Below are 16831 nucleotides of genomic sequence, written 5' to 3'. Positions count from 1 at the left end.
TTGGGCTGTGCTGTGCTCTGACCTGATAGGATAGGATGAGGCATGTGGAGGCCATTTTGATAGCCATCATGTGGGTTTGTTGCTGAGAAAAGACTCCCATTGAACAATGTTTACATACAGTATCATTAATTGTATGGACATAGTGGTTGCCCTGGAGTTGGTTTAGATTTGAACAATCTGATTGGTCCTGGCTGTGCTTTTGGGAAGTGTTTGTGTGTGTGTGCGTGTGTGTGTGTGTGTGTGTGTGTGTGTGTGTGTGTGTGTGTGTGTGTGTGTGTGTGTGTGCGTGTGTGCGTGTGTGCGTGTGTGCGCGCGTGTACAATTGTACCCGTGCCTGTGTATTCGCGTGCCTTGTGTGTGTAATTGGGGAAGAAGTGGGTTCTGCAGGCTTAGACATCCTCTCTCCCAGGGGATCAATTACGCAAGGCCTCGTTCAGCTCTTTCTATTCAAATGAACACCTGAAGAACCCGGCCCTGCATGTGTGTGTGTGTGTGTGTGTGTGTGTGTGTGTGTGCGCACACAGGGTCTCGCTGTTCCATGGAAGCCCAGGATACCGCCGGATAAACGCACACCCAATACAAAAACTCATCAACAGCAATTTGTATGCTTTTAGGCTGGCAGCAGAGAGTGGTACCTTTTTCAAATGTCGCCTTTTCCTTTGACTCCTGACCTATTTTTTTTATATCTCACCTACATAGGGAAACATGTAACCCACCACTGAAGTAGTACGTACGGCATACTGCTCCTCTATAGTGAGTATTCCGTTGGGAGTTGACCTTTAATGTGCACACATTGACTTGCCCTGCCAGTTGAAGCTCCCATAGATGAAATGATTTAAGGATAAATGGTATATTGTAATCAGTAATCAGTGGACCTGTACCATCATGCACTGATTCAACACACTGTATAGTTGAAACCAACATACATTTGCTGAAATATAAAATAAACATGTTTCTAATCAACTTACTTTTTCTACTAGTACTGACTTTCATGATAGCTACTGTATTGGGGAGAAATGTGCTTACTATGACTGAGATATGTGGTTGTCTCGCCTAGCTACCTCAAGGTGACTTACAAACTGTTAGTCACTCTGGGCAAGAGCATCTGCTAAATGACTAACATGTCGATGTAATAGCTGCGGCCCACAGCAGTGTTTACATCTGACATAACACGGCAAGTTGTGGTGTGCTTCTCATTTGCATTAAAATGATTGTAAGTTGTGTAAGTATATGCCTGGGCAGCTGATTGGTTTGTGAGTTGTGGTGAATCAATGGTACTCCATAGGCACCTCAATCACTGGATTGTTGTGTGAGGGCCGCAGCCCAAAAACGAGGCCCCAGCTGAGCATCATAGCTCTGCTATGTCGTTTAAGAGAGCTTCATTTTGTTTTTTTACACTGGAGGCCTTTTTCTGTAGCAACATCCTGGAACAAGGTTGAGTAAGTGGGGCTACTGCACCATGTCCTGTCCTCAAACTATCCACCAACATTTATATTAAAGCATTACGCTGCGGATTCTCAGAGTTACACCATAGTTATGTTTTTTTTTTAAAGTCAAACTGAAAGCACATAGAGGAGCATTAGAGATGTATGTGATGATGATGCAGAGAGAGAGAGAGGGATGGTGAATGGTGGTGCTTCCTCTCCGTGAGTCTTCCTGGGTGTCAGAGACTTAGTGCCCCCCCCCTTCTCACACCTTCTCACCAGTCTCCATCCCCTTGGAAGGGTTACGCTCCCACTCCCATGGCACCGGCTCTCACACCTGCGGCGAACTAGCCCTGCCATCCGTCTCCACGACAACCTGCGTCAGGCGGATTACGGCGCCTGCCACGCTTCCGTACAGATGGCGCTTTACCGGCAGCGATGCCGGACGGTGCATAATCTTTGTACACCGCAACAGAAGAGAGAGGGAGAGACTGAAAGGGTGAGAGGGAGAGACTGAGAGACTGAGGGAGAGACTGAGAGGGAGATACTGAGAGGGGGAGACTGAGAGGGAGAGACTGAGACTGAGAGGTAGAGAGTGAGACTGAGACTGAGACTGAGACTGAGAGGGAGCGAGTTGAGAGGGAGCGAGTTGAGAGGGAGCGAGTTGAGAGGGAGCGAGTTGAGAGGGAGCGAGTGAGATCGAGAACTAGAGAGAGGAAGGAATGAAAAAGCAAAGCAAGATGCAGAGAGAGCAAAAGAGAAAGAAAGAGAGTGAACTGCTCTCTCTCTCTCTCTACAGTGTGCCCTACACTAGTGCTATTGTCATACCACCTGAAAAATGAACAAAGGCATTTAAACAACAGCACTTAATTCCTCTTTTTCTCTCTCCATTTTTAAGCCTTTAATGAAAATGTCACAGTGCAAGAGACCAGCCGAGGCAGGGTGCTCTGTTTTATCTAAGCAGTATGGCTTTTAGAAGAGTCTGTAATCCAACCCCTCTCCTAAAACACAGAGACAAAACTAATGGGAAGGCAATTGGCAAAGTTTACCCTCGGGGAGTCCATTTTTAAAATGTCACGGACAGACGTGAAGCGTTTTAAATAGCCTGGATGCATATTCACCTGTAAAAACACAATAACAGGTACTATGATTTCTGGGCTAATTCATTAAACACCTGTGAAGGCATGTTGTGGATGGAAGGCAAAGGAATCAGTCAGTCGTAGGAGGAGCAAAACAAAAAGAGTTTTGCATGGAGAACAAGCCCTTCCACGCCCACCCAGAGCTGGCTTTAACAGCACTGATATGTAAATGTGAAATAAAAAAAGACATCTTGCCGAGATCAATTAAAGGAGCTGTAGCTACAGCCGGTGGTGCTCGAGCACGGCCCGAGGTCACAGCGGTGGGCTCTGTGATCATCTGTGTGAATCTAGACCCTCTTGACACACACAAACACGTGCGCACACGCGCACAAACAGACACACACGCACTCCGTGATAATGTGTTAATCAAGACCTTCTTCAACCTTGTGTCCTCCCCTCCCTAATGACAGGTAGGGGTGTGAGCGCCGCTGTTAGAGGACAGATAAAAACTCACAACGGTGACACATGTAGAGAGGGATGCACGCAGGAGCTCACCAGACAGACAGAGAGAGGGAGGAGGAGGAAGACAGGGAGGAGGACTAAGGTCGCTAAATTAGGAGAGAGGCTTTGCTCTAAGTTCTCATCATAACACTCTGGAAACTCTGGTCGAGGTGTTCGTGTGTACGCAAATGTATTTTAAATCTATTTACATTCATTCTCTTCTTTTTATCGCCGTGATTATCTCTCTCCATTTATCCATTCCTCTGCTTCTTTCCAAATAGAACAATCCTCACCATATAGCTATTGCGTCATAACGTCCCCTAATCTGCTGATGTTATAATTATGTAATGCCCAGAAGGAAACCACAGCAATCAAATCAAATGTTATTTGTCACATGATTCGTAGACTACAGGTGTAGACAAACAGTGAAATGCTTCCTTACGGGTCCATTTAGAACCATAAATGCTGAAGTTAAACTCAAGTGTGAGAATTAAACCCAACAAATCCTTTTCCTAATTGCTATGATGAATCGGCTGGCAGTAGAATTCTCTCTGTTTCTGACCTCCTTATTTGTACTGGGGTGATGCATTGTAAATACTGTATAGTACTTGCTGTAACCACATTCGGATCTGCTACTTCAGAAATTCAGGTATTTCACTCAGGTGTTTGAGCATAGAATATTTTACAATTGGTCCACTGTGTTCTATTGAATGAAAGGCCTAATAAGTTGCGATATACAGATTGTTTAGTGTGCACATCATGCTCGTGTGCAAATTATCACCTGGACAGGTGCCACATATGACATGTTTAACAAGGAGTACAAGCTTGGTTTGATAAATGTAGTGGATTTCCAGACATTCAAAGTTCGGGCAGCCAGAGTTGTTTTAAATGTAAAATATGTTTAAAACATCCAGCTTCGTATTGTCCTCGTAAAGATGAACATGCAAACACTTTTTTCCCCCACAAGTAGTGTCTATCTCTATCTCTCTCTCTCTCTCTCTCTGTTTTCTCTTTCACTCTCTCTCTTTCTCTCTCTCTCTCTCTCTCTCTCTCTCTCTCTCTCTCTCTCTCTCTCTCTCTCTCTCTCTCTCTCTCTCTCTCTCTCTCTTGCTCGCTGTGGTTCTCCTGAGTATCCATTCTGTATACAATAGTGACATCTTCAGTTGAGTTGGGAGAATAGAAAGAGGCAGAGGCAGCAGCCAGTCTACCTGGTATACAGTACTACAGTAGACATAGATACTGTAGGACAGTAGAACAACACCTCACTCTGTTGATGTAACTGCTCCAGAGAGACCAGGAGAGGAAAAACGAAATGCACTGATAATTATAGCAATTTATGTTAAGAGAAAAAGGGCATTGTAAGATGCTTAAAGTGCATTCATTAACATTTACATATCGACAACATTAGTCGCCTTTAGAGAGAATAAAAGAGCAATTCCACAGCTTTGTCTTCTAATACGCCTAACGCTGAGATGGGGCAGAAGAAGGTAGAATACATCCGGTTTGATGAGTAAACATGGTTAGATGGAGAGGTTTATTTATTTAAATAAAGAGTCAGCTTGGCAGAGAAACTACTGTCTTAACTTCATCATGCGTTGTGAAAAACATGATAATATTCTAATTTCATTGCCTCTGAAATGTTCTGCTGTAAACGTTTGGATTTTATATACTGAAACGTTTCATTTTAACAGTTTATTTTACTGTGTAGAAAATAGTTATGTAAATCATTATTATCATTATTAAGAATATTTGTTTTAGTTGGAGAGTAAATGTTAAACAGAAGTGTTTATATTGCAGTGTTTATATTTCAGTGTACCCAATACTGCCACATCCTAGGAAAAATTCCACAGAAAAATGCCACAGAAAAAAAACAATATATACCCCTCGAAATGTAAAGCACTTGCTTTGTTGATCCGCTTTAAGAATATTACTTTAAATAAAATACAATACACTACTTGCATATACTTGTAACTGGCATCTGAAATGTTTAGTAATTTACATATATTAGCATATAAAGTAATTGGCACAGATGCCAAGGAAGCAGTGGCAAACAGATTAATTGTCATGCAGCAGTCGCAGTGACATAGTTAAAAATGAGCTCCTTTTAAGAAGCCAATTATCATAGAATCTCCAAAGTAGCCTTTTTTTCATCAGTGATTCTCTTCATAGTCTCATTCTCACCCACACACCCACAAACACATGCCACACACACACATGCATACACAAATGCAAAATATGCATACTGTAGTATTACCATCGAGCCGTGCTTAAATGTATTAATATTGTAAATGCGCAGCCTTCGCTCTCAAGTTTCGCCTTTGAAATTTCGCCTCTCAGCACCCTTGTCGGAAAACACACGCGTTCGTCTTTGTACGAAGAAAGAGACGAACAAACACTGGATCCACACATGTTTAGTATAGTGAGAATACATTATGAGTTTCTGGAGATGGAATGGAGTATGTAAGGCTTCTGAGGTTTCCAGTCGTATAAACACTCTGCTTTTAACACACTACAGTACAACTCTTGATCTAAAGACAGGTACTGTAATGTTAGTCGTATTTAGAGTCCATGAGAATTGGGGTATTTTCTACCTCATGACCTGTGCCTGTTTGCTAGTGTATACAGATGTAGGATCCTAATTTCAGCCAGCTAGCTTCAGCAGGAAAAGAATCCTGCAGGAACAGGAAATGTTAATTATTGTGTGGATTATAATTAATGGACGGTTTTGTAGGGGTTGATACATTTTTTCATTAGGGAAAATCAAGTCTGACATTACAAAGTGGGAATGACAAACTTTAGTTGCCCTTTTAAACTCATTCACTACATGTTTGCGTTTCCTGTAGTGTAGGGAAATTCTCTGCAACAAAAGAGTGATCAAATTAAAGATCCGTGTTTTTTTTTAGTAGTAACTCTCTCTGGGCACGTCTGGGTCTCATTGTCAGATGACACCCACACTTCACATTTACAATAAATCAACATGATGATAATAAACTGTAATAATAATAAACTAATCCCATTCGGCTTCCATATTCTAAAGACACATTCCAGAATATATTTACAGTACATTCCAGAGTGTCTGGGAATGGCCTGCAGGGTCTCTTTCTGCAGCTGACTAAGTTGGGGATTGAACCAGTCCATGTGTAAGGTTTTCCACGTGGGGTTATAGATGGTGGTGTGGCCAGCCTACAGCGGCAGCAGCAGCCCCAGTTCATCCCCTGTAATAGTTGGATGGTGCCTCCATTTACGGGTCTGTCTGAGGGAATGCACAGCTAACAAATGAGTTAGTTTAGTTGCCAAGACCACTGTTCAGGGAGAGGGGCTTAAGCGGCTCCTGTTCTCGCTGCCATTGTGCGCTGGCCATCTTAAATAATATTGAGATTACACCAGGGACAAAAGCCCGCGGAGGATCCTTTTGTGGCGAGGCAGACATGTAAGGAGGGGAACAATACCCATAGTGAAGAATGACACTGTCGTTGTTTGACAATGTAGTGCTGTGATTACAGAGGAACAAAAGTAACAGTTTTTGGCAAATAAAATACATATTTGTGGAGTGTGATGAGGTGGAGGTGGTGTATTTTTGATAAAAGTTTGCTTTGTATGGTGATGCAGAGGAGCGGTTTGTGTTTCAGCTCCTCTTCAGTTATGAGTGTGTGTGTGTTTGTGTGTTTGACGCTCACAGTGAAGTCACTCAAGGCCCCCAACCTTGCACACACACACACACGTTACCTTAGCTTAAACTGCACCAGGGGTATGGCCTAGTCATCTCGTCCCCTCTCTTGGCCCCTGTATGCCGTGTGTGTGTGTGTGCATGTGTGCGTGCGTGTGTGTGTGTGTGTGTGTGCGTGCGCGCTTGTGCATGTTTGTGTCTGTATATATATATATATATGTGTGTGTGTATTTGGATTCCTTAATGACTTTATAATTCCAGGCCAGCAGGAACCTGCCTTTATGTCTATTAGTTTAGTAGCCTGGCAAACAAAGGGAGTCTGTGCCCGTGGCACCGTGCCAGCAGAAGCTCCAGACGTAAAAAGTACTTGTCCATCTGTGTTGCCTTCCTTCTAAAGCTCGCTGTGTAGCTCTCTCTCTTTTTCCTCCTCCTCCTCCTCGTCTCCTCTTGTCTCTTTCTTTTTTGGGGGTGGATGTGAGATTCTGTCTGCTCCTCCTATCTTCCTCCTTTCCTTTTTTCATCTCTCCTTTTCTTTTTTGGTGGGGGTGTGAAATGGTCTCGTGCTCTGTGTCGGTTTAAGGAGAGAGGGAAGAAACCAACCCAACGAGACATCACCATCCCTACCCTGGTGTTCTGCTCGCTCTGTCTGAGGCTATTGATCTCTCCGACGACCAATCGAGTGCAAAAAGAGTGTTTACTGGGATGAGAGAGACAGGATAAGCCCATTCAAGCGGGTGGGGGGCATTGTTGTGTGTAGACACACACTGCTGCTGTGCGGCGGATATGCCTGTATCACAGTGCCAGTATGGAATGTATGGTTGTTTTCAGAATACCTTCCCTATTGTGTTAATTAAGTACTGTGAATTATTCTGAAAATCAAGTCAAATCAAATTGTATTTGTCACATGCGCTGAATACAACAGGTGTAGATTTGACAGTGAAATGCTAATTTATGAGCTCTTTCCCAACAATGGAGAGTTAGAAAGCATGATTTAAAAAAAATAATAATAAGGGAAAGAAGGAAATAGTAACACAATAAAATAACAATCACAAGGCTCAATACAAGGAGTATTTGTATTTTGTACCGGTACCGATTCAATGTGCAGGGGTATGAGGTAGTTGAGGTAATTGAGGTATATACAGTACATGCAGGTAGGGATAAAAGTGACAAGGCAATCAGGATAGATAATAAACAGAGTAGCTGCATTATATGTGAAGAGTATGAAAGTGTGTCTATGTATGAGGGTGTGTGTGACGTCAATATGCATGTGTGAGCGTGTGTGTGTGAGCGTGTGTGTGTGTGTGTGTGTGTTGGAGTGTCAGTGTAGTATGTGTGAGTGTGTGGGTAGAGTCCAGTGAGTGTACATAAAGCAAGTGCAAGAATGTGGGGTGTGAACAAAAGGGGGGTCAATGCAAATAGTCCGGTTGGCCATTTGATTAACTGTTCAGCAGTTTTATGGCTTGGGGGTAGAAGCTGTTCAGGTGCCTTTTGTTCCCAGACTTGGCACTCCGGTACCGCTTGCCGTGCGTTAGCAGAGAGAACAGTCTATGACTTGGGTCACTAGAGGGCCTTTAGGGCCTTCCTCTCACACCACCTGGTGTAGAGGTCCTGGATGGCTGGGAGCTCAGTCCCAGTGATGTACTGGACCGTATGCACTACCCTCTGTAGCACCTTGCAGACGGATGCCAAGAAGATGCCATACCAAGCGGTGATGCAGCCAGTCAAGATGCTCTCAATGGTGCAGCAGTAGAACTTTTTCAGGATCAGAGGGCCCATGCCAAATCCTTTCAGTCTCCTGAGGGGTAATAGGCGTTGTCGTGGCCTCTTCATGACTGTGTTGGTGTGTTTGGACCATGATAGGTCCTTAGTGATGTGGACACTGAGGAACGCTCTCGACTCTGCCCTTCATTTCCTGTAGTCCAGGATCAGCTCCTTTGTCATCCTGACGTTGAGGGAGAGGTTGTTGTCCTGGCACCACAATGCCAGGTCTCTGACCTTTTCCATGTAGTCTGTCTCATTGTCGTCGGTGATAAGGCCTACCACCGTCATGTTGTCGGCAAACTTAATGATGATGTTAGAGTCGTGCTTGGCCACACAGTCGTGGGTGAACAGGGAGTACAGGAGGGCACTAAGCATGCACCCCTGATGGGCCCCTGTGTTAAAGGTCAGCGTGGCAGATGTGTTTTTTCCTACCCCCACCACATGGGGGTGGCCCGTCAGGATGTCCAGGATCCAGTTGCAGAGGGAGGTATTTAATCCCTGGGTCCTTAGTTTAGTGATGAGCTTTGAGGGAGGGCACTATGGTGTTGAGCTGGAGTCACTGAGCTGTAGTCAATGAACAGCATTCTCAGGTAGGTGTTCCTTTTTTCCAGGTGGGAAAGAGCAGTGTGGAGTGCAATAGAGATTGCATCATCTTTGGATCTGTTGGGGTGGTTTGCAAATTACCGTGGGTCCAGAGTGTCTGGGATGAGCCATGATCAAACTTTCAACACATTTCATGGCTACAGATATGTAGAGATAGGGTCTGGACTATGGTGGTCTGCTTGAAACATCCTAGGTATTACAGACTGGGTCAGGGAGAGGTTGAAAATGTCTGCGAACTTGCCAGTGAACTCCCTGGACAGCTTGCTGCTGGGTTTTCTTTTGTAATCCGTGATCATTTGCAAGCCCTGCCACATCCGATGAGTGTCAGCGCCGGTGTAGTAGAATTTGATCTTGGTCCTGTATTGACACTTTGCCTGATAGTTCATCGGAGGGCATAGCGTGATTTAAAAAAATAATCGTCCGGATTAGCGTCCCACTCCTTGAACCCGGCAGCTCTAGCCTTAGCTCAGTGCGGATGTTGCCTGTAATCCATGGTTTCTGTTTGGGATATGTACGTACGGTCACTGTGGGGATGACGTCGTCAATGCACTCATTAATGAAGCCGGTTACTGATGTGATAAATTCCTCAATGCCATCGGATGAATCCCGAAGCATATTCCAGTCTTTGCAAAACAGTCCTGTAGCTTTGCATCCGCTTCACCGGACCACTTCCATGTTGAGTGTGTCACTGGTACTTCCTGTTTGACTTTTTGCTTGTGAACAGGAATCAGGAGGATAGAGTTTTGGTCAGATTTGCCAAATGGAGGGCGTTGATAATGATGACATATACAGTTGAGATGCTACTTAGTCTACATACAGTTTGTTGAACATCTCTAGACGGACTACAGACACTTTCTTGTTGAAAGTCAACAGACATACAGTTGGCATGTTACTGATAAGTTACTGGTATGTAACTGATAAGGGACGGCAGGTAGCATAGCAAGAAGCCTAAGAGTGTAGGTCCATTAACCGAAAGGTCGCTGGTTTGAATCCCTTTTCCCTTTGATAGTCTGTGGAGCACCTACAGACGAACTATCGAAAGAAAGTGTTACGCATGTGAACTGCAAGGGTGATAGATAGTCCTGATACTCTGAGGCACCATTTAAGTGTTGGATATTGTTGTATTTACATTCCTCTCACAGCCATGTTCATTTTGCATTGATAACCTTCCCTAACACTTTGTTGCTGCACCCATGTGACATAGTGGTGGAAGACTGACAACCTAGCATAAGAGCTGGTGACCCATTGAAGATGGCATTGCAATTGCATTCAGGATAGGCATACTGTTGCTATCACATTCATTACACATTGTGAATATTATAAAACCTGTATAGTGGTTTTATGTACCAACGTGCGATATGTGAGACTGATATGTGCCACACACAGCGCGTATTGTAAAAGGCATTGTGATTGTATTCAGAATTCCAGATTGATGCCCTGTGAATCGACTTCAACAATTACGCCGTTAGGTCTGTTTTCATATGACATACTAATGCAAGAATGTTATGTACTCTAACATAGAAACCATAAACGTTGCCTCCTACAGAAAAGAAGCACAATTTGATCATCTCTGGAGTCTTCTGGAGTCCGGGTCCTTTTTCTTCGGGGCCACAGTCATCCTAAATCATTACACTCTTGATACACTCATCGCCATGATCTTATTAACATGTCAGTGTGATGGTCCTACACATTGTCTGATGGTTGTGACGGTTTCTGTGTTTCTCCGTGGCAGAGAGCGAGCATGGGGTGTAGCTCCAGTGTGGTGGTCATACACATTGTCTGATGGTTGTGACGGTTTCTGTGTTTCCCCGTGGCAGAGAGCGAGCATGGGGTGTAGCTCCAGTGTGGTGGTCATACACATTGTCTGATGGTTGTGACGGTTTCTGTGTTTCCCCGTGGCAGAGAGCGAGGATGGGGTGTAGCTCCAGTGTGGTGGTCACGCTGCTCCTTTGTATAAAACGTTTCATGCTCGTTATACAGCATATGGTCATTATTGCGGTGTGTCAACCTCGTGTGTCAGAAGGGAGCTGGGCTACACAGTATACTCCAGTATACTCCATATATTCCAATTGAACCCACATTCACAATCTTTACAGATGGTCTTTTTCCCATGGTCAAAATAAAATCTGACAATGGTATTGTAAAACAAATAAAAATGACTATTACTAAGTAGGTAGTCTCCCCTCTTAGGTAGATGCTTCCAGTGTTCAGAATAAGAAGTGTGTGTGTGTATGTGTGTGTATGTGTGTGTGTGTGTGTGTGTGTGTGTGTGTGTGTGTGTGTGTGAACCGACAGCAGTTAGTACACGTAGAACGCTGTAGCCTATACTGTCTGTTTACTGTACAATGTGAGATGAACATGCTAGTACTACACACAATGTGCTACCAGAAGAAACGTCCATCCGGCGAGAGGCCTTGCTCCACTCCTCTCTAGTCTGCTACTGCGTTCGGGAGCATGGCAGGCGGACAGCTCCTTGCTCCTCTCCCCTCTCCTCCTCTCTCTCTCATCACAGCGCTGCATGGCCAGAGCAGATCAGAAACCTTCACTGTATGTTTTACTCTGGGGTTGTTTTGATCTTCTTCAAGACAGAGAGCAGCTTTTTTTTCACACACACACACACACACACACACACACACACACACACACACACACACACACACACACACACACACACACACACACACACACACACTAATTGTCTTTGAACAATGCACTGTTTGAACAGGGTAATGCGGCAAGCTGCAACTCAGCTGGAAAGGATGAATCCACTGTTGTCACCTGATGTTATCAGTGCTGGGATTTCATTAAAAAGGGGGGACGGTGTTGGGGATTGGGGGATGTGCTGTTGTTGGACAGACAGACCGACGGGCAGGCAGGTCCCAAACTTCAAACAGAGTCAGAAGGAGGAGAGGTGTAGCACCCAGACAGCCTTCAGTGCAGGGGAGGAGTGACACTGAGAGGAGCACAAAGCGAACGAGTAGAGCACCTGCCTGGCTGTCTGGGCGTACCTGTGTGCTGTTAAATCATTAATTAGGGTGTGGGCTGTGCACTCGGCACTCAACACCTCCCCTTCTATCACCGAGCCAGGAATATCCTCACTAGAACGCTCTGTGACTGGCTGTGCATATCTGTGTTTAAGTTTAAAAAAACTGAGCATTGTAAATGTTACTCAAGATAATGCCTAAAACCTGTGTGTGTGTGTGTGTGTGTGTGTGTGTGTGTGTGTGTGTGTGTGTGTGTGTGTGTGTGTGTGTGTGTGTGTGTGTGTACTGCATATATGACCTCGCCGGCAGTACAGTATGTTGTCACTGGCATCTCTTTCTCCTCCCCCCTCCCTCTCTCTCCCTCCCCCACTTCTCTTGCGCTCTCTCTCTGCTTTCTCTCTCTCCAGAAGGCAGCGGCTGTGAACTCTGACTTTCTGACTCTGGCAGTGAGAGTCACCAGCCGCTGATTTGCTCTCCTCATCTCCTTCTCCTCTCCTCCTCTCCCTGTCTTTCTCTCTCCTACTCCAGAAGGCTGGAGCAGCGTGCTCTGCATGCCCCCATCTCTCTCACCCTCCTCCCTCTCCCCCGGCAGGCAGCAGTGTTGGCACGGCTTGAAGCGGGGTGTCGGGTTGGGTGCCGGGGGTGTGGGTGGCACAGGGCGGTTGGAACGGTAGAGCGGAAGGCTGTGTGGTGCCTGTGCCTCCTCTCCTGGCTGCTGTGCGGCGAGCGTGCCCTCTGTCACTCACGCAGAGACGCCCTGTCCAACTGTCACTTCCTGACAGCCTGATAATCAATCTCTTTATTAACTGCTCTGCTGCAGACCGGCCCGGCCGCGCGGTGGGGAGGAGGAGGAGGAGGGAGAAGGAGACCCATACACTGCTGCCTCTGCTTCACAGTAACACATGGGCCTGGACATGGGTTGGGTTGGTGTGGGTTTTGCTCGGGCTGCGGTTGAGTGTGGGTGGGTGGGTAGTCACTGCGGGATGACAGCGGGTCTACGCAGGGTTCCATCCCCAACGCTGAAAGAATCACACCGGTGCGCTGGAGGGGCTGGTCGTCACGCCGATAATTTATGAGGAGGAAACAGCATCTCTAATGCTGTCCTCCAGCCAGCTCGCTACGCGTCAGATCTCTCTACTCTCTCTCTATCTCTCTCTCTCTCTCTCTCTCTCTCGATCTCTCTCTAAACACAACATGGCAGCAAGAAGCATCTGTGTGTTTGTTCTCCTACTTACTCATGAGTTCCCCTCTATCATATAGAACTCAAAGAAACACAAAGGAATAGATAAATAAATAAGAATAAGACGAGATGGAAAGACAGTGCTGTAGGAGATTAAATATGCATCCTGTGGTCCTCCCTACTGTACTCTACTGTACTCAGTGTCTTTGACTGTTTGTCATTTCCAGGAGGACTTTCTGATGGAGACACAGAAGAGTCTACTGAGAGAGATCAGTGAGCTCTGCACGGGGAACGCTGCACGTCACCGCATCGCCGCGGAAACAGAGCTGCCGTGGCCCGACTCCTCTGAGACCCGCTGACAATCCCACAACATGACTGAAACGGATACACACACGTGCACGCAGACGCACACTTTCTCTCCCTCACTCTCTGTCACGCACACACACACAGACGTCCTGTCCTAATGTCCATCCCAAACAGTTGACTAGCAGATATATTCGAATAATAATTCTATGGCAAATAATGATAACCATAAAACTCTAAATCTGGGTAATAAAGCCGGAGCTCTGCTCCCTAATGAAACTTAGGGGTATGTCCCAAATAGCACCCCTATTCCTTATGTAGTGCACTACTTTTGACCCGGACCAATGGGGCTTTGGTCAAAAGTAGTGCACTAGGTAGCGAATAGGGTGACATTTTGGATGTAGCCCCGCTGTTCCCAGGGTAATGCTCCTGCCTAGGCTCACACACTTTCCATGAAGCAATATTGCAAGCACACTCAAGACGTGAATCACCTAGAAATGAAGAGAGCTGTTCTCTCTCTTCTTCTTCTCCCCCCCCCCCCACCCCGTCTCCCTCGTTTAATGTCCCCGGAGTGTGATGCGGACTAAAGCTCTGTTGATACGGAAAGGTGTGTGTGTGTCATGACTAATGTTCAGGGGACCACTCTTGTGTCTGGTTGTTACTTATGTTCCACAGCATCATCTGCATGACAGCCACAACTGAACTGAACTCTGCTAACTTACATTGGCACATGGACAGCCTCAGGTATGTCACACAGTTTCAGCGACGGCAGTTTGCCTTTTGTTTTTATTGCGCTGTCTTGCTTCTTTTATGAGTTTTCACATAATGAGTTTGTACCCTGGTATTTTTAGGATTCATGTTCAGAAACTTGATGTAGTTCTAAACAGATATGAACATTTCAATCATTGGTTTGGAGCTTCTGGTAAAACTATTTTAGATGGACTGAGGGAAGAAGGGATCAAAATGCTTCACATCAACAGGGAACGGGACTATTTTAATGTTGTAGTATATGACTTCATTTCTCTAGCTAGGATTTTATATACGTATGATGATGTCATCTCGTTGTTGCTGTGTGTTTGTCACACTTACAAAAAAGTGTATATTTGTCACACGGATTTGTTTCTGCAGTAAAAAAAAGGAATGACAGAATTGCAGCTAAGGAAGGCATTACTTGATTTTGACATACACGTCATAAAAATGAGAGCGTGGGCAAAATGCTTCTCTGCATAACCACTCTGTTAATGTATAGGCTAATACATAGTACTTACGGTACTTACTGGACACCATTTCCACTTTGAATCATACAGGGGTTGAAGTTTGTAGTGATTCTGATGGATTTGTGCTTTTTGTGGCTATAACAATTACAAAACTTTGTGCACTTTTTGTTAAATACCAAATAAATACCAATACAAAAACCCATTTTCCCCTCTGTTTTCTCTCATGTCTATTTGCGTCCCAAATGGCCCCTTGAGGCCCTGGTAAATGTAGTGCACTACATAGGGAATAAGGTGCCGTTTGGAACGTAACCTATTTCTCTCCTCTCCTCTAAATCCATGTTTATTAAAGATCTGCTGATTGACAGATGAGGGTAGACAGGTGTATTTAACAGGGAATGATCTCTCCCTCTTTGTCCTTGGGTGTGAATTGGGTTTCACACTGCCTGGATAACCACCCAAACACCCCTGCCGGCCAGTCCCTTCCCCTGGTGGCCTCTCACACCCCCTCCTTCCTTTCAGCTCGGGCAGGGGTGTGTCGGTGACTGTGTGTTTGTGTAGAGGGGGTGATGTGGTAGAGTTAGAAGCAGATTGGCAGAGCAGCATGGAGCACCCCTGCCCCCCTTAGTTCACTGTGCCCAAACCCACACACTCCACCTGATGTTTTAACAAAGGCCTCCATCTCCACCATCGGCAGCACCCACCACAACCATGGCCATGGCTCCCTCCCAACCTCCAAGCCCCAGCCAGCCCCTACCTGAGCCAGGTCAGCCACAGCCAGGTCCAACCCTAGCTCCAAGCCTCTAGCCAGGCCCCATCCCAGCGGAGCCTCCACAATCCTGGAATCAACTAGGTATGAAACCTGATGGCAGCGAGACGACGGAGAGACAGAAGCAGATGCACTGACAGTGGGAGTAGGGTTGGGTCCTCTACAGCTGCTGCACATGAGTGAAACACCTACACCCTTTATCACGTTTGGGAAAAGCAGTGAGAAACAGCACAGGGTCTGCACTATTAGCACTTCATTCAACCTATTTGTTTGGTTTAATCCCACACATATGAAAACGGGGGAAATAATTAATAATTAACTGCTTGTGTAGTTGAGCTTAGAAGTGCTGAACACATTTTTTACGAAAGCAACTTTTAGTTTGGGATTAAACATTGTTACCGTAACAGATGCTGGACACATGTTAATGACCCACTTAATATCCACTTTTAGACATATCAAAGTAGTAAAGCTGCAGCGCAGGGGAAATCTGCAGCACCGATGGAGAATAGGTCAGAGGGAGTTTGATCATTTCTCCTACACTGACAATTATGGGCAAGCAATTAGACAGGACAGTAGCATACATTACTAATGAGCAATGCTCTAACGAAGACCACCTCAACTCTCCCATCCATCACGGAGAAATAGCCCTGACTTTCCAATAGGAATGAGAGCAACACACAGAAACACACACACAGAGCTCAACAGAGCCTGCTGTTGCAGCGTGGCTCTTGGAGGTGTTCCCCTAGTTTGATGAATTTCCATCCCTGCTGTAAATGTGGCTGCTTCTCCTTCTCTCCTCTTCCCCCCTGTCAACACAATCCCTCTGTCGATCCGTTGTGAGGCCGGGGCGCGGTGGGGGCCGTTCCGCCCCTTGCGGTGTCCTCTAGGCGCTCACTGGGCCACCTCTTTCCCCGCCCCGCCTGAACGCACCCCCTCCCTCTGTCAGCGCCTGTCATCTACTTCCGAAAGCTGGCATGGCCCAGCCGGAAGAGGGAGAGTGATTGTCCCGTCGCCCCACCACTTTCCCTCTCTTTTTCCTCCTCCTCCTCCTCCAAATAATTTCCTTGGTACTTATCAGTGGCATGTTAATGAATCTGCCTTGCCATTACAATAGGCAGAAACTAACTTCAGAAGGAGAAAGAAGGAGGAAGCTCTCACTCTGGGCTTGCTATGCTGTCCTCACACACTAATGAGAGAGAGCAGCTTCTTGGCTTTGTCAGAGGAGGATGTTTGGAGCAGAAGAGCAGTGCCTCTGCTGTGTGTGTGTTGATCATGTAAGGTGAGAGTTTTCACACTTGGGATATAAATGAAAGCTACTGAGGATATTTCAAAGTCAAGCATGTTTT

The 16831-nt window shown here is 45.7% G+C and overlaps 1 protein-coding gene across 1 annotated transcript in view; it reads left to right on the top strand.

Annotated features, from left to right (window-relative positions):
• LOC139374203 (protein phosphatase 1 regulatory subunit 37) overlaps window positions 1–13558 on the top strand; it is a 70690-nt gene extending 57132 nt beyond the window's left edge. Inside the window, exon 11 of the mRNA XM_071115222.1 lies at window positions 13427–13558. Coding sequence (XP_070971323.1) covers window positions 13427–13558 — 132 coding nt within the window. The remainder of the gene's footprint in view (window positions 1–13426) is intronic.
• Window positions 13559–16831: the final 3273 nt, after the last annotated feature.

This window comes from Oncorhynchus clarkii, chromosome 19 (assembly GCF_045791955.1).
Source record: "Oncorhynchus clarkii lewisi isolate Uvic-CL-2024 chromosome 19, UVic_Ocla_1.0, whole genome shotgun sequence".
Classification (NCBI taxonomy): domain Eukaryota; kingdom Metazoa; phylum Chordata; class Actinopteri; order Salmoniformes; family Salmonidae; genus Oncorhynchus; species Oncorhynchus clarkii.
This window is presented reverse-complemented; position numbering and strand designations above follow the sequence as displayed.